Raw genomic sequence first — 26,561 nt, forward strand, 5'->3', positions numbered from 1 at the left:
ATGAATTTTTGTAGAAGAAAAGGGTAAGAGGGATTTTATGGCTTACCTGATTGTTGGGTAGGAGGGTCTAATACAAGGAGTATATATGGAAGGATCCCTATTGGGGCGTCCATTCACCATTCGTAGCCTTTGTACCTAGAACATCTGCTCAACCTGAAAGAATCTTACTTTAGGGTTTTCTAGGTTTTTTGTTCACTTTGTTACAGCAGTTGGAGGAAAAGGAGCGGGGGGAGGGTTTAAAAGAGGTTCATTGTAGTGAAGGGCAAGGGGAGCCAAGTGCTGGAATGGGTGATTACCATGTGGTTCAATGTTCTTGCAAAATTTGTAAGCGGGTCTCTACTGGGCTCAGATCTCAGTGGGACATTGGGTATGTTGGGTATGAGTAATTCTCAGTTGGAGTTACCTTCAGCCGCCATGGTATAGCTGGCGCAACATAGAGGAGCTGATTGTTGTGGTTTAAAGGTGGCATAGAACTTTCAATCCCACCTCCTTTTCGTTGGGTATGCTATGTGTGCATATTGATCTGTACTTACTGTTACATTTTATTGTTTGCTGATATAATAACACAAGACTGCTGTGCTCATTACATTCAATATCACCTAGTGTGTTGTCTTCATGTACTTGGCTAAAGGGTAAATTGGTCGTCTTGGATTTAATTAAGGATACGCCGATATAGTCACACATGCCAAAGTCATGCTAATTAATACAATTCTCCTTTTAATATTAGACATAAAAAACCTAAAAAAAAAAGATTATTCTGATATAGATTTTCGAAATAAGTACGTCAGCCTTTTAAATTTCAAAAGAGCTACCTAATAATGTATGCAGTGTGTATTGTGAAATGCAGTGACAGGTCTATTTTAAGGCAATTAAAGAGGTGGTTCACTAAACAGCATAGTGGCCAGACATCAAGGTAAACCTCATAGAGAAGGCTTTTTTCAAATACCTTGTTTAGTCAATTGTGCCTGTGAGTGGCGCTATCGCGGTCCGCTCATCCCCATCACTTCACCTCCAGGCTTCATGACCTCTGAGATCCAGTGATGTCATGTCAACTTCCAGTTGACCCAACATCACTAAGGCGACCCCAGTCTTCCTGAGTGATTGGGCTGTGGGTAGAGTTTCACTGCTGATCACAGCCCAGCATCGCTCCCGCTTGCGCGCTCTTCAGCGAAGGAGAGAGCACGCAACATGATGGGCTGTGACGCTGGGCTGTGACAAGTGGTAAAACTCCACCCACAGCCCAGTCACTCATGGAGATTGGGGCCTGCCTCGCTGATGTTGGGTCAACTGGAACTTGACATGACATCACCGGATCTCAGAGGTCACGGAGCCTGGGGGTCATGTGATGGGGAAGAGCGGACTGCAGTAGCGCTGATCAGAAGCAGAATTGTCTAAACAAGGTATTTGAAAAAAGCCTTCTCTATGAGCTTTACATTAATGCGTGGCCACTATGCTATTTAGTGAACCACCCCTTTAAAAATACAGACCTAACCAGTAGTCAGTAGTAGCAAATTTAGAGTCTTGCTTAAATTACTGAATAGGTTTATATATTTCAAAAGCCCAATTGTGATGTTGAAACCTTTTATTGCTACTTTCTATTGATCTCACTGTGTGAAAAATCAAAATAATAACATGTCTTATTCAGAAACAATTTCTTCTTATTATAGAAAATTCTGTGGTTTTCTTGATCATGGGAGTACATATCGTAATTTCCTAAAAATTCCATTTTCTTTCCGCTCCTGGCTTCTTTTTTGTGTATATTTATCTTCCACAAAAACCTCATGGTTGTACTAACTTCAAACTATCATTTTAAAACATTTCTTAAATTGTTTAGTGTATAGAGACTAGTACTGGCTGTATGTGGCTCCTGATGAAATTGTATAGAGATTAGTACTGGCTGTATGTGGCTCCTGATGAAATTGTATAGAGATTAGTACTGGCTGTATGCGGCTCCTGATGAAATTGTATAGAGATTAGTACTGGCTGTATGTGGCTCCTGATGAAATTGTATAGAGATTAGTACTGGCTGTATGCGGCTCCTGATGAAATTGTATAGAGAATAGTACTGGCTGTATGTGGCTCCTGATGAAATTGTATAGAGATTAGTACTGGCTGTATGCGGCTCCTGATGAAATTGTATAGAGATTAGTACTGGCTGTATGTGGCTCCTGATGAAATTGTATAGAGATTAGTACTGGCTGTATGCGGCTCCTGATGAAATTGTATAGAGATTAGTACTGGCTGTATGGGGCTCCTGATGAAATTATATACAGATTAGTACTGGCTGTATGTGGCTCCTGATGAAATTGTATAGAGATTAGTACTGGCTGTATGCGGCTCCTGATGAAATTTTATAGAGAATAGTACTGGCTGTATGTGGCTCCTGATGAAATTGTATAGAGAATAGTACTGGCTGTATGCGGCTCCTGATGAAATTGTATAGAGACTAGTACTGGCTGTATGTGGCTCCTGATGAAATTGTATAGAGATTAGTACTGGCTGTATGCGGCTCCTGATGAAATTGTATAGAGATTAGTATTGGCTGTATGTGGCTCCTGATGAAATTGTATAGAGAATAGTACTGGCTGTATGTGGCTCCTGATGAAATTGTATAGAGATTAGTATTGGCTGTATGCGGCTCCTGATGAAATTGTATACAGATTAGTACTGGCTGTATGTGGCTTCTGATGAAATTTTATAGAGATTAGTTCTGGCTGTATGCGGCTGCTGATGAAATTGTATAGACATTAGTACTGGCTGTAAGCGGCTCCTGATGAAATTGTATAGAGATTAGTACTGGCTGTATGCGGCTCCTAATGAAATTGTATACAGATTAGTATTGGCTGTATGCAGCTTCTGATAAAATTGTATAGAGACTAGTACTGGCTGTATGCGGCTGCTGATGAAATTGAATAGAGATTAGTACTGGCTGTATGTGGCTCCTGATGAAATTGTATACAGATTAGTACTGGCTGTATGTGGCTCCTGATGAAATTGTATAGAGATTAGTATGGGCTGTATGCAGCTTCTGATGAAATTGTATAGAGATTAGTACTGGCTGTATGCGGCTGCTGATGAAATTGTATAGAGATTAGTACTGGCTGTATGAGGCTCTTGATGAAATTGTATAGCGATTAGTACTGGCTGTATGCGGCTCCTGATGAAATTGTATAGCGATTATTACTGGCTGTATGCGGCTCCTGATGAAATTGTATAGAGATTAGTATGGGCTGTATGCAGCTTCTGATGAAATTGTATAGCGATTAGTACTGGCTGTATGCGGCTCCTGATGAAATTGTATAGCGATTATTACTGGCTGTATGCGGCTCCTGATGAAATTGTATAGAGATTAGTACTGGCTGTATGCGGCTGCTGATGAAATTGTATAGAGATTAGTACTGGCTGTATGCGGCTCCTGATGAAATTGTATAGCGATTATTACTGGCTGTATGCGGCTCCTGATGAAATTGTATAGAGATTAGTACTGGCTGTATGCGGCTGCTGATGAAATTGTATACAGATTAGTACTGGCTGTATGCGGCTCCTGATGAAATTGTATAGCGATTATTACTGGCTGTATGCGGCTCCTGATGAAATTGTATAGCGATTAGTACTGGCTGTATGCGGCTCCTGATGAAATTGTATAGCGATTATTACTGGCTGTATGCGGCTCCTGATGAAATTGTATAGAGATTAGTACTGGCTGTATGCGGCTGCTGATGAAATTGTATACAGATTAGTACTGGCTGTATGCGGCTCCTGATGAAATTGTATAGCGATTATTACTGGCTGTATGCGGCTCCTGATGAAATTGTATAGAGATTAGTACTGGCTGTATGCGGCTCCTGATGAAATTGTATAGAGATTAGTACTGGCTGTATGCGGCTTCTGATGAAATTGTATAGAGATTAGTACTGGCTGTATGCGGCTCCTGATGAAATTATATAGAGATTAGTACTGGCTGTATGCGGCTGCTGATGAAATTGTATAGAGACTAGTACTGGCTGTATGCGGCTCCTGATGAAATTATATAGAGATTAGTACTGGCTGTATGCGGCTCCTGATGAAATTGTATAGAGATTAGTACTGGCTGTATGTGATTCCTGTCGACATGGGTTTCCAACCTATAGGGAAATTATACAGATAATAAAAGCATGTTTTATCAATTATTTTAATGTATTTTCTATATTCTTGTTGTTTTTCTTACAGTTTGATAATCTGGTGCTTACTGATCAAACATGGGTAAGATGAAAGAGCATCGGGTCCTGCCGCTGTTGGCTGTTTTGTGCCTCGTGCTCTCAGGGATCCACAAGCTGGATGCACAACAGCCGGAAGGTAGGTGCAAAGTAGTCAGAATGGTCAAGTGGAGAAAAAAGATTAGTTTCCACCTACAAAAAATTTGTAATGAATAAAACATATGACAAAAACATATAATAGGAAAGTAAACAATAATAAAACAATCACATCACAATACTTTCACATTACCAACCAAGAGGTTTTCACTTAAACCCTTTACTCTACTTTATAACATAACCCAATCTACAGGTAAGTAACCTATTTATTTTTTTCAAAGGATTTTTTTAAAATTATTAAAAAACACATTATTTAGATCCATGTTTTTATCTGAACCTACATTTTTCTAAAATTTTAATTTTATATTAAAAACTTGAAGCTATAATAAACCACTACATTTTCACTGTATACATTACTATTGTTATTGACCAATTACACTCCTCCAAAGTAAACAATGAGGATCACTTACCCAGAAAACATTGTTTTTGTTTTAGGCATAGGCTATCATCATGAGCAGAGATTTAAAGGGGTTGACCCACGAACAAAGTTAATTTTAATAAATAGATCTCGGAATAATAATAAGTTCCACAATTGGATGTGGTTAAAAAAAATTGTTCCTGTGCTGAGATAATCTTAGAAATGTGTACCTGCTATGTACTGTGTAAAGTCCGTGTCTGACTGTACAGGGACAGGACAGGGTCTGATCATACCACATCTCTTGGTCGGGGAGAAAGTAAAAAAGTATACAGACATTACAGCACAGGATTGCAAATTATTCTCTTTCTGTGAGGTAAAATATTGCTTAAAAACAGGTAGGAAAATGCTTTACCTCACAAAAAGAATTAGCTATGATCCTGTGCTGTCATTTCTTTATACTCTCTTTTGCATCCTCCCCTGCCCAGGAGATGTGATATGATTAGACCATGTCCCTGTACGGTCAGACATGGCCATTACACAGTACATAGCAGGGGCACATATATAAGATTATCTCAGAACAGGAACTTTTTTTAAAAACATCCAATTATTACATAGTTATTTAGGTTGAAAAAAGACCTAGGTCCATCTAGTTCAACCTTCCAATGAAGTTATGAAATTATTATTATTCTAAGATCCATTGTTTCAAATAAATTATAAAATTAACTTTGCTCATGGGAAAACCTATGTGACTTAAAGCTGCTGGGCCCCAGTGCAAATTCTATAACACTACACTCCAAATGATCATGTATCATCTAGAGTATTGGTCTACTCCGATGGGTCAGAGAGACCCTTTGTCCCCCCATTATGTCCCAGAGCCCAGGTTCTGTTGCAACCTCTGTATTCCCTACTGTTGCACAGTTGGAGTGCATTCACACTAGACAATTAATATGAACACTTGTTCCTAGGAATGAATGTGTCCCGATAATTTCCTATTGTACACAGGCTGCCAATCCTTTTTCTCACTCATTTGGTGCTTGCTAAAAAATAATTGTACTCGGCAGCATATCATCCTGTGTAAACAGGACTTGTGCTACCGAGAGCAATGGTATTCTATGTGTACTGAATGATATATTACCAATCACTCTGTGCACATGAGATGTGTGTTTCGCCTGTCCAAGTAGGTTATTAAACGTCTGCCAATCAGTAAACATAGAGCCGTTAGGCGATCGTCTAATACCTACCATTAGATAATGTAAACCCATCCTAAAACCCCTACAGTTCACATTGCCGAAAACTAAAAGAAATGTGGTGATCTGGCTACAACTCATAAATCAGTTTAAAAACTGTTGAAGAAAAAAGAGAGAGATTTGGGTTATATAAACCCTGCTGTCAGTCAAGCTCACTGACATACAGAGGCTATGGAAGCCAAACAATCAAAGGCTTTTAAGTAAATCCTTTTGCAAAAATGTTTTAACCGAAAATTCATGCTTTTCCTTTACAAAAATATAAGCACCGCTCCAGCATTTTTTTTTCCGAGCACTGAAGTGGCGCTTTAAACGTAAGCCCCCTGCTGCCTGTCATGTACTCAACTTCTGGCTGCTTCACCTTTTACCAATATCCCTCTGGTCCCACGGCGCTATCTTGTGACTGTAACTTCTAACTGGTCAGAATTCAGAAGTTACAACACAAGCTCCCAATGCAAGTCTATGAGAGCAAGAATAATGCTCTCATAGACTTGTATTGAGTTGTGGCCTCCGGCACGCTCCATGAAACACTGGAGCTGTTGGCAGGTCACAAATCACTGAACACCGACCAGAGCAGTGGTGATAGAAGAGGAATCCGCTTAAAGGTGACTATAAGGGGTCGGGGGACTTAGATTTAAAGCTCCACTCTAGCTGTGAAATAACAAAAAAAACGCTGAAGTGGTGCTTTAATCCAGGAACACCTTTCTACCATCCATATTAATCATAGAATATTTTCTTGTGACAAACCTTTCCCTTTAGAGATAGTTTTCTGAATCTTTCCAGGGGTAAAGAGGATTCTATAAATGACATCATCTCAGATGCAGGGGGTAACACGGATTCTGTAAATGACATCATCTCAGCTACATGTTTTCATAGACATTTCTCAGCCAATTACCACCCACTTTAAATAATATTCTTGGAACATACAATCTTGAAGGCCCCGAACTTGGAAGACAAGTCTCAAGGTTGTGACTGATGCAGTATGTACTCGTTTGACCTCTTCATGAGTTTATATTTCCATGATGCGACACCTCTCTGTAAACTTCACACTCAATTGCCATGGAAATGATAAAATTCATGAGAAAACAAAGTGAAGTATCAGAGAGTCAACAATACCTTTCACTCACACAAGACATGCTATCTGAACATGTCAGAAGCATGCTCACCACCTAGAGCACACTGACGTCTACCATCGAAAGGCTGGAATTCCTACCATACCATGTACAATTTACTATGCTTTGTTGTATATTATGTATATTTAATATTTTGTACTATTGGATTATTTTTTCTAATCCAAGTGAGAAGAGAAATATACAACACTCCAGATTACAAAAAATTAAAAAAAAAAAAAAAAATATATATATATATAAATTTAGTGCTCAAAAAGCTATAAAATCCATCGAAAAGGATTGTCAAAACAAAACACCAATACAATTTCCGATACAGAATGTGTCCTTAAAGGGTTTATCCAAGACTTTAACATTGATGATCTAGCCTTAAGCGGGCTTTACACGCTACGATATCGTTAATGATTTATCGTCGGGGTCACGTTGTTTGTGACGCACATCTGGCGTCATTAAGAGCGATCTGAAACGATTGCAAAAGAGGGCAAAATCGTTTGCCGCGGAGAGGTCGTCCTGAAATAAAAATCGTTTTCTGCTTTTTAGCGATGTTGTTTGTCGTTCCTGCGGCACCACACATCGCTGTGTGTGACACCGCAGGAGCGACAAACATCTCCTTACCTGCCTCCACCGCCAATGCGGATGGAAGGAGGTGGGCGGGATGTTTACGTCTCGCTCATCTCCGCCCCTCCGCTTCTATTGGACGGCTGCCGTGTGACGTCGCTGTGACGCCGCACGACCCGCCCCCTTAGAAAGGAGGCAGTTTGCCGGCCAGAGCGACGTCGCAGAGCAGGCATGTGCGTGTGACACTGCCATAGCGATAATGTTCGCTACGGCAGCGATCATCACATATTGGCCGTACGATGAGGGCGGGTGCTATCGCGCTCGTCATCGCTAGCTGATGCTAGCAATGTCGCAGCGTGTAAACCCCACTTTAGGATAGGTCATAAATGTCTCATCAGTGGGGTGCGACACCTTGGACCGCCACCGATCAGCTGTTCTTGCAGGAACTACTCAGTTGCGGACACGCACAGCTCCGTTATCAGAATAGTGGTTGCAGTGGAGTACTGAACCTCCACCTCCTATTGATAGGATTATTGGTGGATATGCAGTACCGAGCCATGGTCACTATACAGTTGATGGGGCTATGCTGTGCTGAGTAGTTCAAGATGGCAGCAGTGGTGGCACCAGGAACAGGTGATTGGTGATGTTGCTGGCTGTCGCAGTCATTGATGACCTATCCTTATGGATAGGTCATCAATGTTAAAGATGTGGACAACCCCTTTAATGATCACCATGAACCATGAACTCGTGCATCAGAAATCATTTGGAGTTTTGTTTGTACACTGCCCTCTGATGGAATTTACCACTATTTGATGACTAAACAAAGAAGTTTTTATTCTGGAAAGTTGGACATTTCTCTTTTCACTTGGACATATATCAGCGCATGGCTGGAGCGCCTTTTTCCGTGCACCCAGATAAAAATGTAGGGATCTGGTAAAATTCTATTTGCTATTTTTCATAATGCCTTAGTATAAGACAAGTGTGAAATCCAGCCACTCGAAAGTGTTTAAATGTTGTTGATATATTTTATACAGTGATGACTCTACATATTCAGTCCAAAGACCACCCCGAGGCAACTAATCTTCACTTATTGTTCCACAATTACTTACCACACACATTTATATATAAATTAATTACATTTTTTTCACTGTCAAAACACAATATGGGATGAAAACAGCAGTAGTGCCAAGATAAAGTTGCAAGAGACTTCTAAAAAAAATTCCAAAACTTGCATTTAACACTAGAAGTCCCAGGAATTTCGAGCTCCATAGGGTTCCAATGGTAGAAATGTTAAATGACCCCTCTCTGCGACTTCTAGTGTTAAATGTGAAATAAGGGTTCACAATGTCTTATCAGTCAGACTGTAAAGAGTGTAGTCAAGGAAAGAAAACATACAATGCTATACTAGTAGCAATCCCTACATAAGATGAGGAACATCTCAAACTTCTATTTGTAATATGTACATTGGACAATGGCTAATTTAAAAAATACAAACTTGCCAAAAATTGGCTGCATTAAGAAAAATGGGGTGTCACTGGGGATTTGGAACATGTCCAGTCATCACTGGTATTGTCATAAATGCCTTAACATGATTCTGCATTACTTGTTTGAATAATTGCTTTCCAGATCTACCTCTAGCATTGGTTGACTAATTTACAGAGACCATAAAATATAAAAAAAAAAACCTGAAAATGAAATATGAAAGCAGTAACACATAGCAACAACAATAACCTTAAATTTCAGAAAGGGTATATAAACTCTCAGAATATGATGTATGCAGCAAAAGAGAGGTTCTTGTTTGCTGTATACATCATAGAAAGAAAAATCAAAATACTACAAAGAAAAATGTTATATTTTCTATACCATGTTCATTGAGTAAATTAGGTGGGTTTCGCTATAACTCACCCACCTTTCATTTGTTAAATATGGCAGTAACTATCATTAGATAAATTAACAGTAGATAGTGTAATAAAGTATTAGTCTCTATTGAAATATCATAGGGATCGTATAAAAAGACAAGTATGCTAGCTGCATGATACTAATGTCTATAAAGTCGGGTAGTTGTTATCGGATCCCCAAGAATGTGGAATGTTAAGGCCCCGTCACACGCAACGACTTATCTAACGATATATCGCCGGGTTCACGGATTCCGTGACGCACATCCGGCATCGTTAGTGACGTTGTTGTGTGAGACACCGACGAACGGCCGTTAACGATCAAAAATACTCACCTTATCGTTGATCGTTGACACGTCGTTCTCTTTCAAAATATCGTTGATTGTTGAGTTTGCAGGTTGTTCGTCGTTCCCGAGGCATCACACATCGCTACGTGTGACACCAACGAACGTCGAACTGCAGCTTACCTGCAGCCAACCCGCAATGAGGAAGGAAGGAGGTGGGCGGGCTGTTACAACTGCTCATCTCCGCCCCTCCGTTTCTATTGGGCGGCCGCTTAGTGACGCCGCACGAACCGCCCCCTTAGAAAGGAGGCGGTTCGTAGGCAACAGCGACGTCGCTAAGCAGGTAAGTCCGTGTGACGGCTCCAAACGATTTTGTGCACCACGGGCAATGATTTGCCCATGACACACAAACGACGGGGGCGGGTACGCTCGCTAGCAATATCGTTAACGATATCGCTGCGTGTCATGGGGCCTTTAGAGAATATTGCTATCAATTTAACAACTCGAGGTGTCAGCCAGCATTGATCAAAATTTTTTTCTAGAAAAGGACATTGGAGGAAAGCATTGGAGGAAGCATTGGAGGAAAGCATTGGAGGAAGCAGTCACCCGACTGGAAGGTTGAGACACTTTTTAACCAATACAAAAAGTTGAGAAACCTTTCCTATAGATGGTGTTCATGCGATCTGTCCAGTAAAAGTAGACCAAATAAGTAGAGTAACTACATTGTTCCATGTGTTTATTGTTATCTACATGGAAAAGAAAAACCTCCAATATTTATATTACATAAAATGAAATACCGTACATTAAAAAGTACATAAGTTACTGTAAATTTACGAGGTCTCTGTTATTTTAGATAGCCAACGCTTTGTCAAACTCTCGTATTATGGTTTGGCAGCTCCTATCCAAACAGAATGCAGAACGCTGATTTTAAATGTTGCGGTCGTGTAATGAAATGTTATTTTGTGCAGTGGTTGTGAGGGATATTTTACAATTCACCAGAATGCATCTTGATTTTTGGTTCCAGCTCATTCTCAATGTATTTTACCGATTGTGCCTACAGCACCATTTACCACCTACATTTAAAACATTCACATAAATGTATTTTATTTATTTATTATTTATTTACATTTATTTACATACTTTTATTTCCATTTTTATATTATTTTTTTGTTAACTTTTATTTATTTACATACATTTACGGTATTTATTTACATTTATTTATTAAATTATATACATTTATACAACATCTATATTTCGCAAGTCAATGGGTCATTTACTAATGCAAAAAAATTACAAAGACATTGTCCCAAAGCATCTCAACTTTTACTGATTTTAAGATAGTTTTTTATGCCAGTTCTTTACACCAGTTCTTGAGAGATAAAGCCCAGTAAAATTAGATATTTTTATATTTGACATACTGGTCAGAGTAAGGTCTCTGTATTAGTTCTGTATGGTTTCACCTTAAAATAAACTGTAGGACTCATAGAAGTCTATGGAGCCATGATTTTCATCTGCATACCTCTAAATAGTTCTAAATTTATACCCAAAAGTTAGAAATACTTGTAAAAACACAATTGCAGTTTGTGCAGTAGCAAGTGGAATATAGAGGAGAAAAACTCGCAGGGCTGCTTAATGGAAGAGACTGCTACAGCTTATCTCATAATCTATCCGACTTTCCAAGTTTGGATTTTATCCATTATTATGAGATTTAGGCAGGATGACTCGGATAAATCTCTGCCTGCAAGCATAAATTATGAACAGATCTGCAGACTTTACCATTGTTGGATATCTTTGCCAGTAAATTCAGTCATAACCGACAATTTGGCATAAAAGACTTCGGAGCATACAAGTAAGATCCATAGCTAGCATGGCAAGAAGCTGTATTGTCCCCTAAAGGCCCCGTTACACGCAACAAATTATCTAACAATATATCGCCGGGGTCACGGATTCCGTGATGCACATCCGGCATCGTTAGCGACGTCGTTGCGTGTGACACCAATGAGCGGCCGTTAACGATGGAAAATACTCACTAAATCGTCCATTGTTGACACGTCCTTCATTGTAAAAAAATAGTTGACTGTTGAGGACGCAGGTTGTTCGTCGTTCCCGAGGCAACACACATTGCTACGTGTGACACCTCGGGAACGACAAACTACAGCTTACCTGCGGCCACCGGCAATGAGGAAGGATGGAGGTGGGCGGGATGTTACGGCCGCTCATCTCTGCCCCTCCGCTTCTATTGGGCGGCCACTTAGTGACGCCGCTGTGACGCCGCACGGACCTCCCCCTTAGAAAGGAGGCGGTTCGCCGGCCACTGCGACGTCGCTAAGCAGGTAAGTCCGTGTGACGGCTCCTAACAATATTGCTCATGACGCACAAACGACGGGGGCGGGTACGCTCTCTAGCGATATCGCTAGCGATATCGCTGCGTGTAAAGCCCCCTTATGGTAGTTCACTAGTCTGCAATAGTGGCTACATTCCTGCAAAACTAATAGGGAAGGATTTTTCTAAATACTTTGTTTAGCCAATTCTGCATTTGAGAGGTGCTATTGCAGTCCGCTCATCCCCATGAAGTGAACCCCGGACTCCGTGACCTCTGGGATCCGGTGATGTCATGTCAACTTCCAGATGAACTGACATCACCGATGCGGCCTCAGTCTCCCTGAGTGACTGGGCTGTGGACGGCATTTCACCGCTCATCACAGCTGAGCATCACAGCGCAGCATGTTGCGCTCTTTCCTTCACTGCAGAGCGCTGCAAGCACGCGATATGCTGGGCTGTGACAAGCGGTGATACTCTGCCCACAGCCAAGCCAAGGAAGACTCGGGCTGGCCTCGGTGATGTCAGGTCAACTGGAAGTTGACCTAACATCACCGGAAACCAGAGGTTACGGAGCCCACAGGATCACTTCATGGAGATGAGCGGACCATGATAGCGCTGCTCACAGGCAGAATTGGCTGAACAAGGTATTTAGAAAAAGCCTTCCCTATCAGTTTTATAGAGAGGTGGCCGCTATTGCAGAGTAGTGAACCACTTCTTTAAACATTTTTGTATACAATAATAGTTTACTCTGTGTCCATCTACATATTCCAAATTTTTTTACAATAATAATTGGAAAGGAGATTGCGCAATAGGGTATTACCACAGTGATATAGGGTGTACAGGAATATAGTGTGGTCACCCGGTCGGTGTTGAAAATCCACAACCACGGAGTAAAAGCATAGAAGAGGCTGCTGAGGGCCTGCAAGGTGAAGAGTAGTATATCAGGTGATAAGAGGTTAATTCCACCCTGCCAATGGAGGAGACCAGGATGAACGAATAAGTAGTTTATTAGTATATGCATTTTGAAGTGAAGGCTTCCTCTTCAAGACATAAAACTGGACCTGCTTCAACAACATCTGCCTCTGTCATTGACACAGGGCCTTTGCTTCAAAACGCTAGACTAATCTGCCTTTGTCATTGACAGAGGTAGATGTCGTTGAAGCAGGTCCAGTTTTATGCCCTGAAGAAGAAATCTTCACTTCGAAACACATACACTAATAAACTCCTTATTTATCCATCCTGGTCTCCTCACTTGGCAGCGCGGAATTAACCACTTATCTTCTGATAGACTACAAAAATTCTTTACAAACTGTTATAATATAATAGCCTTATAATCAGTAAACAATTGCAGAAAGTCTGAATATATGCTGCATCTCAGCAAGTTTCTGCTTTGGCACATGACCCATATGTGATTATCTAGAATATGAACATTATGACATTAAATGATACAATGGTGTTCTCAAGTTACCCAAGAGAGGAGTCTAAAAGTGATAATGCATAAGGTGAATATCCCTTGCTTCCATTGCATCATGTTTCTTAATACAGTTTCAGAGAAACATGTGTACACGATACTTCTGCATGTTACCACTGCACTTAAATTAACACTGTCACATTTTGCATTTCTTTCTCCTCTATCATCTTTCTATTTTTTTTTTGTTTTGATTTTCTTTTGCATTTTCCACCTTTGTCATCTAACAACTCATACAATGCCACTGTGCCATCAATAATACCAGACTCGGCTGATTTGGTTTTCCTGATTGATGGCTCAAACAATGTTGGACGTGCGGGATTCAACAGCATTCGCGACTTCTTGGTGAATTATGTGGAGAGGCGGTTGGATGTTGGAAGGAGCCGGATGCAAGTGGGAGTTGTACAATTTAGTGATGATGTCAAAATAGAATTCACTTTGGATGAGCATACTAACAAACGTGAACTTATTAGTGCCATGAAGAGCCTACAGTTTGCTGGCGGAGAAGAGGCAAATCTGGGGGCTGCTGTTGAATATGTGGTGGAGCAGTTGTTTAGTTCAGCTGGTGGCAGCAGAAGGGAAGAAGGAGTTCCACAGTCACTGGTGGTGATCACTGGTGGTCCAGCAAGTGATGAGTTGAGAGATGCTGCCAATGCTTTGAAACTTAACAGTATCATCACATTTGGCATTGGCTTGGCAAGGGCAGACAACAACGAATTGCAACAGATTGCAACTGATGACAGCTTTGTATTTACTGCATCCCAGTACCAGGCTATAGGTCAACTGGAAACTCAAATTGTTCCATACATTGCTGGGGTAGCTCAAAGAACCATAGTCTTACAGCCCCCAACTATTATAACCGAAGGTATGTAGGACATATGGTTGAATTTTGGTACATTCTTCCTAGAATAAGAAAAGAAATGCAATAATATGTGAGGCCTATAGATAAAATATATGTATAAAAAAAACCAGTGTAAAGCTTTTACAAATGAACAGTATTTTAAATTAGGTAAAATTTTATATAAATTTGTAGAACATAGAAGAATTGATAGTAAGGAGGAGAAAATTTATATTGGGGTCAAAATCGTTGTTAGATTGGTGTGGACTATTCAAATATAAAATGTGATTTCCAAAATGGATATTTTTTGGCAGACCTATTGGAAATCCTATAAATTTGTAAGTAAAAAAAAATGTGATGACTTAGTGAATTCAAGAGTCTTATACCCTATTGTGAGTGGAGCAGTGGTCATGGATGCCCAATCATTTTCCATTAAAATAATGTAAAAAGACCCATTCATTCACTTGCCTACAGAGTGTCCCTTCTCTATAATGGAAAGTGAGAATGGGAAATTATACTTGCCCATTATTGAGATCAGAAAACAACCCTTGGTCTACAATTTTTACTATATGGACAAGCATCGGCATAACTTGCAATACGTTGATTAAAATATAGGTTGTGCAAATTAAACAAACCCCTAAAATTCCCCCTCTCAAATCAGCTCATGGTGCCTAATAAACAACATTACACCCTGTATAGGGTAAAATTGTCACCCTGATACAATGGTAGGAATCATAAGGGTGATCTTATTTGTGATACTGTGCACAACGAATTATGGCCCCATGTGCTTTTGTGCTAATTAGAGATAAGAGAATGTCACCGAGTGGAATTGGATTCTCTTAAATTATTACAAAAATCCGTATTTGCTCGGAAAACTGATTATTTGCAATTCACTCCTTGCAAATTTAGCAACATGGTGACCAGCTGTGGTGCCATTTTGCTGAATCATAGATGGTGAGACAAATGGTTAAACAAAAAACTAATGCTCATTTCCCGCTCACCTGTCCCACCATCCCTGAAGCTTGCTATCCAGTCCAGACCTCAGTGGTAGACGCTCCTCACCCAAGTGACAATACGGCGCATGTGCAGTGACCTCCGGGGTCTAGTGGACCTGGAAGCCACACACTGGAATAAAGATTACCAAAGAGATTGCATGTGACAGAGAAAGGGGAAAAAGAGACATCGAGGAACAGACGGTGGGTTGTGAAGATGGCGGTGAGATATTTTTGTTTACTTTTTATATCCTACATTCAATTAGGAGAGAATAACTTCAGTGTAAATCCAATTTCTGTGTAAAATCTGCACGATTTGATAAATTTGAATCTTGGCTAAAAACCATCTATAGTACTAATGTATTTTTATTATGGAGATGACTCTTTTTACAAATAGGCTTGTTCTTAAAATACCGTACAATATAGATCCTACAGTAGAGGATCACAGGTTAGCATTGAAATTAGAGTCAAGCAGATATGACTAGTGATGAGCGAGCATGCTTGTCACTACTCGGTACTCGCACGAGTATCACTGTACTCGGGCTGCTCGGCGGGGACCGAGTAATCTCGCGATACTCGTGCTTTACTCGTGGTCTTCATTTCTGCATGTTGGCGCTCTTTTGAGAGCCAGCCCTCATGCAGGGATTGGCTGGCAGACCACTGCAATGCCACAGCCCTGTTAGTTGTGGAATTGCAGTGATTGGCCGGCCTGCACAGCGTCACCGAGCCTTTATATCGGCCGGCGCGCTGTGCTCTGCTCACAGCTATTCTGACAGTGAGTGTAGGGAGAGTGTCGCTGATTCAGGGAAAGCTTTGCGGCCCTTTATAGCTTTTTCAGTTGCAGGGCTGCAAACAGTGTGACCAAAAGTCCTTCTCAGGACTATTCTAGTTGTATACAGGCAGGCAGGGTATAGCCAGGTCGGAGTACAGTAGCAGAGTCCTTCTCAGGACTATTGTTGCTATATACAGGCAGGGTATAGCCAGGTCTGAATACAGGCTAGTGACCAAAAGAGTCCTTGTCAGGACTATTGTAGCAGTATACAGGCAGGCAGGCAGGCAGGGTAGTGGTGACCGTATACCAGCCTTCATATCTGGGGCTGGTGTACACAGTGTAAAACAGTCCAGATAGTGTCTGACTTGTCTGTACTGTAATTGTCGCTCCCCAAAAAAACCTGTTAGTAGGTTATTATTGCGTCCGTGCTTGGTTTTTAAAACCGCACGTGTGTGCCTGTTGGTGGCAGCGTACAGGTGCACTGGTGTGCGTTTACCAAACTATTATATAACGCACAAGTGTAGTGTATAATACACGTCAGTCAGCAGTGGCTGATAGTGTCAGAGTTCTTAATTTTTGCTCCTAAAACCTGTGTTAGGTTATTATTGCGTCCGTGCTTGGTTTTTAAAACCGCACGTGTGTGCCTGTTGGTGGCAGCGTACAGGTGCACTGGTGTGCGTTTACCAAACTATTATATAACGCACAAGTGTAGTGTATAATACACGTCAGTCAGCAGTGGCTGATAGTGTCAGAGTTCTTAATTTTTGCTCCTAAAACCTGTGTTAGGTTATTATTGCGTCCGTGCTTGGTTTTTAAAACCGCACGTGTGTGCCTGTTGGTGGCAGCGTACAGGTGCACTGGTGTGCGTTTACCAAACTATTATATAACGCACAAGTGTAGTGTATAATACACGTCAGTCAGCAGTGGCTGATAGTGTCAGAGTTCTTAATTTTTGCTCCTAAAACCTGTGTTAGGTTATTATTGCGTCCGTGCTTGGTTTTTAAAACCGCACGTGTGTGCCTGTTGGTGGCAGCGTACAGGTGCACTGGTGTGCGTTTACCAAACTATTATATAACGCACAAGTGTAGTGTATAATACACGTCAGTCAGCAGTGGCTGATAGTGTCAGAGTTCTTAATTTTTGCTCCTAAAACCTGTGTTAGGTTATTATTGCGTCCGTGCTTGGTTTTTAAAACCGCACGTGTGTGCCTGTTGGTGGCAGCGTACAGGTGCACTGGTGTGCGTTTACCAAACTATTATATAACGCACAAGTGTAGTGTATAATACACGTCAGTCAGCAGTGGCTGATAGTGTCAGAGTTCTTAATTTTTGCTCCTAAAACCTGTGTTAGGTTATTATTGCGTCCGTGCTTGGTTTTTAAAACCGCACGTGTGTGCCTGTTGGTGGCAGCGTACAGGTGCACTGGTGTGCGTTTACCAAACTATTATATAACGCACAAGTGTAGTGTATAATACACGTCAGTCAGCAGTGGCTGATAGTGTCAGAGTTCTTAATTTTTGCTCCTAAAACCTGTGTTAGGTTATTATTGCGTCCGTGCTTGGTTTTTAAAACCGCACGTGTGTGCCTGTTGGTGGCAGCGTACAGGTGCACTGGTGTGCGTTTACCAAACTATTATATAACGCACAAGTGTAGTGTATAATACACGTCAGTCAGCAGTGGCTGATAGTGTCAGAGTTCTTAATTTTTGCTCCTAAAACCTGTGTTAGGTTATTATTGCGTCCGTGCTTGGTTTTTAAAACCGCACGTGTGTGCCTGTTGGTGGCAGCGTACAGGTGCACTGGTGTGCGTTTACCAAACTATTATATAACGCACAAGTGTAGTGTATAATACACGTCAGTCAGCAGTGGCTGATAGTGTCAGAGTTCTTAATTTTTGCTCCTAAAACCTGTGTTAGGTTATTATTGCGTCCGTGCTTGGTTTTTAAAACCGCACGTGTGTGCCTGTTGGTGGCAGCGTACAGGTGCACTGGTGTGCGTTTACCAAACTATTATATAACGCACAAGTGTAGTGTATAATACACGTCAGTCAGCAGTGGCTGATAGTGTCAGAGTTCTTAATTTTTGCTCCTAAAACCTGTGTTAGGTTATTATTGCGTCCGTGCTTGGTTTTTAAAACCGCACGTGTGTGCCTGTTGGTGGCAGCGTACAGGTGCACTGGTGTGCGTTTACCAAACTATTATATAACGCACAAGTGTAGTGTATAATACACGTCAGTCAGCAGTGGCTGATAGTGTCAGAGTTCTTAATTTTTGCTCCTAAAACCTGTGTTAGGTTATTATTGCGTCCGTGCTTGGTTTTTAAAACCGCACGTGTGTGCCTGTTGGTGGCAGCGTACAGGTGCACTGGTGTGCGTTTACCAAACTATTATATAACGCACAAGTGTAGTGTATAATACACGTCAGTCAGCAGTGGCTGATAGTGTCAGAGTTCTTAATTTTTGCTCCTAAAACCTGTGTTAGGTTATTATTGCGTCCGTGCTTGGTTTTTAAAACCGCACGTGTGTGCCTGTTGGTGGCAGCGTACAGGTGCACTGGTGTGCGTTTACCAAACTATTATATAACGCACAAGTGTAGTGTATAATACACGTCAGTCAGCAGTGGCTGATAGTGTCAGAGTTCTTAATTTTTGCTCCTAAAACCTGTGTTAGGTTATTATTGCGTCCGTGCTTGGTTTTTAAAACCGCACGTGTGTGCCTGTTGGTGGCAGCGTACAGGTGCACTGGTGTGCGTTTACCAAACTATTATATAACGCACAAGTGTAGTGTATAATACACGTCAGTCAGCAGTGGCTGATAGTGTCAGAGTTCTTAATTTTTGCTCCTAAAACCTGTGTTAGGTTATTATTGCGTCCGTGCTTGGTTTTTAAAACCGCACGTGTGTGCCTGTTGGTGGCAGCGTACAGGTGCACTGGTGTGCGTTTACCAAACTATTATATAACGCACAAGTGTAGTGTATAATACACGTCAGTCAGCAGTGGCTGATAGTGTCAGAGTTCTTAATTTTTGCTCCTAAAACCTGTGTTAGGTTATTATTGCGTCCGTGCTTGGTTTTTAAAACCGCACGTGTGTGCCTGTTGGTGGCAGCGTACAGGTGCACTGGTGTGCAATTTCCAGAAACTTTGATATAACGCACAAGTAGTGAATATACACGTCAGCAGTGCACAGCATTGCAAAATGCGCAAGGGCATTGGCAAGGAACAAGGAAGTGGACGTGATGGTGGTGCAGGCAGAGGCCGAGGTCGTGGGCAAGCTCTAATTTCGCCACAACAAAGGGCCACATCTAGTCGCTCGCACGTCCTGTCCCAAATTCTTGGGGACCGCAGCAGTACACCGCTCTTGAACCAAGACCAGTGTCAACAGGTTGTTAGTTGGATAGCGGATAATGCTTCCAGTCAGATTGGCACCACCACAAACACTCTGTCTTCCACACGGTCAAGTGTCAGTAGCCGTGATACTGCACCGCACATTTCTGAACCTGATCCTCCTTCCTACCACCAGGCTGAGTACACGTCCTCCTCGGACATTAATGATCCCACACTTGGACACTCGGAAGAGCTGTTCACGTTTCCATTCACACATTCTGGCCTCTCGCCAGCTCATATTGAAGTGGGTCATGAGGAGATCGTCTGTACAGATAGCCAAATATTTGAGCAGCCACGTTCTCACGAAGTTGGCAACGTGTCTCAACAAGTGGTGGACGATGATGAGACACAATTGTCAGCAAGTCAGGAGGAGGAGCAGGGTGCGGAAGAGGAAGACGACGTGGTGGATGATCCAGTAACTGACCCAACCTGGCAGGAGGATATGCAGAGCGAGGACAGCAGTGCACAGGGGGAGGGAGGCGTAGCATCACAACAGGCAGTAAGAAGCAGGGTGGTGGTCCCAGGCAGAAGTCAGGCAACCGTTCCCCGTAACAACACGACGACACAAGGTGCCTGTACAAATGTTAGGTCTTCACGAGTCTGGCAGTTTTTTAAGTTGGATCCAGATGATTCAAAAAAGGCCATTTGCAACACCTGCCGTGCCAGCATCAGCAGGGGTACCAAAACTAGCAGCCTGACCACCACCAGCATGATCAGGCACATGTCAGCCAAGCACCCGACTTTGTGGGAAGTACAACAGAGTCGAGGAGCAGTGCTTGCTGATGTCACTGCTACGTCTTCGCTGGTTGTGCATGCGAGCCAATCCTCTGTCCATGCTGCCTGCGAACAAGCCTCCTCCACTCCTGCACCTGCAGTTGCCTACGCAGAAAGAACACCATCATCAAGCACGTCCTTGTCCCAGCGCAGCGTTCAGTTATCCATTCAGCAAACCTTTGAACGCAGGCGCAAATACACTGCCAACACCCCACATGCCACAGTTCTAAATGCTAACATTTCGCGACTGCTTGCGCTGGAAATGTTGCCTTTTAGGCTGGTGGAGACAGAAGCATTCCGTGACCTGATGGCGGCAGCTGTCCCACGTTACTCGGTCCCCAGCCGCCACTATTTCTCCCGGTGTGCCGTCCCCGCGTTGCATAACCACGTGTCACAAAACATCACACGTGCCCTGAACAACGCTGTTTCACCCAAAGTCCACCTAACCACAGACACGTGGACAAGTGCTTGTGGGCAAGGCCGCTACATCTCGTTGACGGCACACTGGGTTAATATTGTGGAAGCTGGGACCCAGTCTGAGCGAGGGACGGAACACGTCCTTCCCACACCAAGGTTTGCAGGCCCTACCTCAGTCAGTGTTTCACCCACACTCTACAGCTCCGGAATGTCATGCTCTTCAGCCTCCTCCTCCTCCTGCGCATCCTCATCCACTGTGCCCTCCACACCAGTCACAAGCTGGAAGCACTGCAGCACTGCCTCGGCGAAGCGGCAACAGGCTGTGCTGAAGCTAATCTGCATAGGTGACAAACCCCACAATGCAGAAGAGCTGTGGACAGCTCTGAAACAGCAGGCAGATCACTGGCTCACACCTCTGAACCTAAAGCCAGGAAAGGTCGTTTGTGACAATGGCCGGAACCTGGTGGCGGCTTTGAGGCGAGGCCAGCTGACACATGTTCCATGCGTGGCCCATGTGCTCAACCTCGTGGTTCAGCGGTTTATAAAGTCATACCCAGAGCTGTCTGATCTGCTGGTAAAAGTTCGCCGCCTGTCTGCACATTTTCGAAAGTCACCTACTGCTTCAGCCGGCCTTGCCGGCTTTCAGCGCCGTTTGCATCTTCCGGCTCACAGACTGGTGTGTGATGTCCCCACGCGTTGGAATTCAACTCTGCACATGTTGGTCAGGATATGTGAGCAGAAGAGGGCAGTTGTTGAGTACCTGCATCACCTAAGCCGTCGGGAAATGGGTCAAACTCCACACATAACACCTGAGGAGTGGAGATGGATGTCAGACCTATGTACCATCCTCCAAAACTTTGAGGACTCCACCAAGATGGTGAGTGGTGATGACGCCATTATTAGCGTCACCATACCGCTACTCTGCCTTCTAAAACGGTCCCTTTTGAAAAACAAACATGATGCATTGCAGGCGGAGCGCGATGAGTTGCAGCAAGAAACAGTAGTGGGTGTGGGTGATAACACACAGCCCAGCCTCGTCTCATCACAACGTGCAGTGGAGGACTATGACGAGGAGGAGGATGAAGACATGGAGCAACTCTCCGGCCAAATTGAGGATATGACATGCACACCAGTCATATCCTCGATTCAGCGTGGCTGGCCAGAGGACAGGGTAGATGAGGAGGAGGAGGAGGAGGAGGAGGAGGAGGACAGCATGTTCAGTCATCTTGTTGGTCAGGCTACTGAAGTCCTGGCTGTTAAGAGTCTGGCGCACATGGCTGACTTTATGGTAAGCTGCCTGTCTCGTGACCCTCGCGTTAAGAACATCTTGGCCGACAATCATTACTGGTTGGTAACACTGTTAGACCCACGCTACAAGGAGAACTTTTTGTCTCTTATTCCCGTGGATGAGAGGTCAACCAAAATGCAGCAGTTTCGGAAGGCCATACTCACGGAAGTAGGCAAAGCATTCCCCTCACAAAACGCTAGCGGCATAGGTCAGGAATCAGTGGACAACCGAGGCGTACAGCCGAGAGAGGCACAAGTCCAATCCGCCAGAGGTAGGGGAACAGTCTTTAAGATGTGGGACAGTTTTCTCAGCCCCTCACGTACCACAGCCCCTGAGGTGCGGGGTAGTGCCACAAGAAATCCTAAGTTTGCCCAGATGCTGAAGGAGTACCTTGCAGATCGAACAACTGTACTCCGACATTCCTCTGTGCCTTACAATTATTGGGTATCCAAGCTGGACACGTGGCATGAATTGGCTCTCTACGCCTTGGAAGTCCTGGCCTGCCCTGCTGCTAGCGTTTTGTCAGAGCGTGTTTTTAGTGCCGCAGGTGGAATCATTACAGATAAACGCACCCGCCTGTCAACTGAAAATGCTGACAGGCTGACTCTGATAAAGATGAACAAGGGTTGGATTGGGCCAGACTTCACCACACCACCAGCAAATGAGAGCGGAATTTAAAGTTTGCCATGTACCTCCACTCACCCATGGGTACACTTCTCGACTTTGGATAATCGCTGGACTGCTCCTCCTTCTCCTCATGCGCCATCATGATGACCGTTACAATAGTTAGGTCTTTGTTTCAGGTATACCCCCAGTGGTAAATTTTTTCGCCCATTCTTTGCAGAATGGACATTACAACGACAGGAGACCCGCTCCTTTGCAATGGGAACAATGTTTTGAGGCCCTCATGCACGTCTCTACCCAGGGACAACGTGTAGCCTCCCAATTTTTGGCTGCCCTGCCTAAGGGCTATACTGAAATACACCCACTTCCTTAAAATGGACACTTAATGTTTTGAGGCCCTCATGCACGTCTCTACCCAGGGACAATGTGGAGCCTCCCAATTTTTGGCTGCCCTGGCAAAGGGCTATACTGAAATAGACCCACTTCCTTACAATGGGCACTTCAGGTTTAAAGGCCATCATGCACGTCTCTATCCAGGGACAATGTGGAGCCTCCCAATTTTTGGCTGCCCTGCCTAAGGGCTATACTGAAATACACCCACTTCCTTAAAATGGACACTTAATGTTTTGAGGCCCTCATGCACGTCTCTACCCAGGGACAATGTGGAGCCTCCCAATTTTTGGCTGCCCTGCCTAAGGGCTATACTGAAATACACCCACTTCCTTAAAATGGACACTTAATGTTTTGAGGCCCTCATGCACGTCTCTACCCAGGGACAATGTGGAGCCTCCCAATTTTTGGCTGCCCTGGCAAAGGGCTATACTGAAATAGACCCACTTCCTTACAATGGGCACTTCAGGTTTAAAGGCCATCATGCACGTCTCTACCCAGGGACAATGTGGAGCCTCCCAATTTTTGGCTGCCCTGCCTAAGGGCTATACTATAATACACCCACTTCCTGACAATGGACACTTAATGTTTTGAGGCCCTCATGCACGTCTCTACCCAGGGACAATGTGGAGCCTCCCAATTTTTGGCTGCCCTGGCAAAGGGCTATACTGAAATAGACCCACTTCCTTACAATGGGCACTTCAGGTTTAAAGGCCATCATGCACGTCTCTATCCAGGGACAATGTGGAGCCTCCCAATTTTTGGCTGCCCTGCCTAAGGGCTATACTGAAATACACCCACTTCCTTAAAATGGACACTTAATGTTTTGAGGCCCTCATGCACGTCTCTACCCAGGGACAATGTGGAGCCTCCCAATTTTTGGCTGCCCTGGCAAAGGGCTATACTGAAATAGACCCACTTCCTTACAATGGGCACTTCAGGTTTAAAGGCCATCATGCACGTCTCTACCCAGGGACAATGTGGAGCCTCCCAATTTTTGGCTGCCCTGCCTAAGGGCTATACTATAATACACCCACTTCCTGACAATGGACACTTAATGTTTTGAGGCCCTCATGCACGTCTGTATGCAGGGGCATTGGTGAACCTCACAATTTAGGACTGCCCTGGCAAAGGAAAATACTACAAAGACTCACTTCCTCAAAATGGGCACATTAGACTCAAGAGGCCTTCATGTACGTCTCTTCTCAGGGACATCGGAGTGCCACACAATGTTTTCACGTAAAATCTTTCATGTATTGATCTCAAAAAGTAACATACACCAGATCTATCTCACTATTGGGTATGTGCCCTTAACATTTCCGCCATGAAAAATCATTTTGGGGTCATTTTGGAAGGTTTTCTGGTGAGTCCGTAAAAATGGCGTAAAACGCGGACAAAATTGTTCACAGCTGTGACTTTTGAGTGATAAATGCTTCAAGGGGTCTTCCCCATGCTGTTGCCATGTCATTTGAGCACTCTTCTGAGACTTTTGTGACATTTTTAGGGTTTCTCCATGCTGCCGGGAGGTCATTTCACAAAAATACTCGGGTCTCCCATAGGATAACATTGGGCTCGTTGCTCGGGCCGAGTACACGAGTATCTTGGGAGGCTCGGCCCGAGCTTCGAGCACCCGAGCTTTTTAGTACTCGCTCATCACTAGATATGACTAGAGAGGAGCAAACCCAAGGTTCGGTGTTTGTACCAAACACAGACTTTACAAAAAAAAAACTGAGTTCCGGTGCTTTACGTATGCAAACCACTCATGTGATCATCGCTATGCTGAGGTACGCTCAGTGTTCAGCCTGCTGCGAGACGCTTGCAGTGTTTGAATGGATTGCACTGGTGGTAAAAACAGCATGATCGGATGTAGTCTGCACCAAACAAAAAAAGGGAAAAATCACGTTCACCCACCCCCAGATGTGATCTGCATGTGGGTGGAGAGCCGAACTGCCCAAATAGTGACTTCCAATGAAGTTCAGGTCACATCCGGGTTCTAAATCATACTTTATCTAAAGTCTAGCTGAATCCGCCTTACCAAACTTCCATGTGTTTACTCATCTGTAATATGACGAGATTCGAATTTGCCAAATTGCACGTTTTCTTGGGGAATTCAATTTGCAGCTAATTTATTCTTTATTAATTGACAGTCCCTTATTATGCTTTGGAGTCTGAAGAGACCCCGGGGCATAAACTGAATATGTAGGAAAAAAAATCAACCAATACCCTATCGCTCACCTCCACTGCCAACTGTCTTCTGTTTTGTCCTCGGCACCTCTATTTACAGCCATTAGCTGCATCTTCTTGAAAGACCAATACTTTCAGTTCTGACTATCACCAGGTCATTTTAGTCCTAGTCATGGCTGGAATTCATGCCCGGGAGCACGTGTCAGAATGTCACGGCGTACAACGTGATGTCAAAACATTGGAACGATCTTATAATGAGCAATTATGAAGATGTCCATGGCCTATTCGCAGCTGGAAGTCCCAACTTAGAGTGTGCAGATGGACTACCATTTTGGCATGGGGCAAATTGCAACATTTCCACATTTTGGTGAACATGGATTTTTCTAAAATTCGAGTAGAATTCAATTTCACTCAAATTAATTCATCCAACTCTAATGGAAACCATGGGTAAAAAGACCTCCCATTGTAACACCTCAGTAATCTTGACTGTAAAAGGAGCTATATATATATATATATATATATATATATATATATATATATACTGTATATATACTGTATATATTCATTAAAAAAACACTGTACAATTTACTTTAAATGTAATGTCATTTGGTTATAGTAAGTTTCATGTGATTCTTTTTTCTTTCCAGTTACGGAAGTCAACAAGAGGGATATAGTGTTCCTGATTGATAGTTCCAGTGATTTGGGAGGGCCGAGCTTTTCTGCAATCCGTGAATTCATTGTAAAACTAGTTAATAGGTTGGAAATTGGTCTTGATCTTATTAGAGTGGGATTGGCCCAGTACGCCAGAGATGTGAAGCCTGAATTCTACCTGAACACTTTTGGTGCTAAGAAAGATGTACTTGCTCATTTGAAAAAAATGAGGATTTTGAACACCACCCCACTTAATACCGGTGCTGCTTTGACCAATGTCCAGAGAAATTTCTTTACTGCATCTGCAGGAAGTCGTGTGGATGAAGGAATCCCCCAGCTCCTAGTAGTCATCACTGGTGGGAGATCAAGAGATGACATTAGTCAGGCATCACAGAACCTCAAAAGAGCAGGAATACTGACATTCTCAATAGGGGCCAAGAACGCAGAGGACAGTGAGCTTGAAGATATTGCCTTTGACTCTACTTTGGTTTTTAAGCCAGCAGAATTCAAGCAGGTTCCTCTACAATCCTTATTGCCCCAGGTGCTTGCCCCTCTAAGAACACTTACAGGAGTTGTGATTACTGAAGGACCAACTGAAGGTAAGAACTCAAAGAAATAATTTTTTGGATGTCTAAAATTACTGT

General features: G+C 43.1%; 1 protein-coding gene across 1 annotated transcript in view; it reads left to right on the forward strand.

Moving 5' to 3' along the window:
- The window catches only part of COL6A3 (collagen type VI alpha 3 chain), a 189,811-nt gene that overhangs the window by 63,488 nt on the left and 99,762 nt on the right, over positions 1–26,561 (forward strand). The window contains exons 2-4 of the mRNA XM_075317522.1: positions 4,210–4,335; positions 13,874–14,473; positions 25,914–26,516. Of these exons, the coding sequence (XP_075173637.1) occupies positions 4,239–4,335; positions 13,874–14,473; positions 25,914–26,516 (1,300 nt within the window). The 5' untranslated portion in view covers positions 4,210–4,238. The remainder of the gene's footprint in view (positions 1–4,209; positions 4,336–13,873; positions 14,474–25,913; positions 26,517–26,561) is intronic.

Source organism: Anomaloglossus baeobatrachus, chromosome 7 (assembly GCF_048569485.1).
Source record: "Anomaloglossus baeobatrachus isolate aAnoBae1 chromosome 7, aAnoBae1.hap1, whole genome shotgun sequence".
Taxonomy (NCBI): Eukaryota; Metazoa; Chordata; class Amphibia; order Anura; family Aromobatidae; genus Anomaloglossus; species Anomaloglossus baeobatrachus.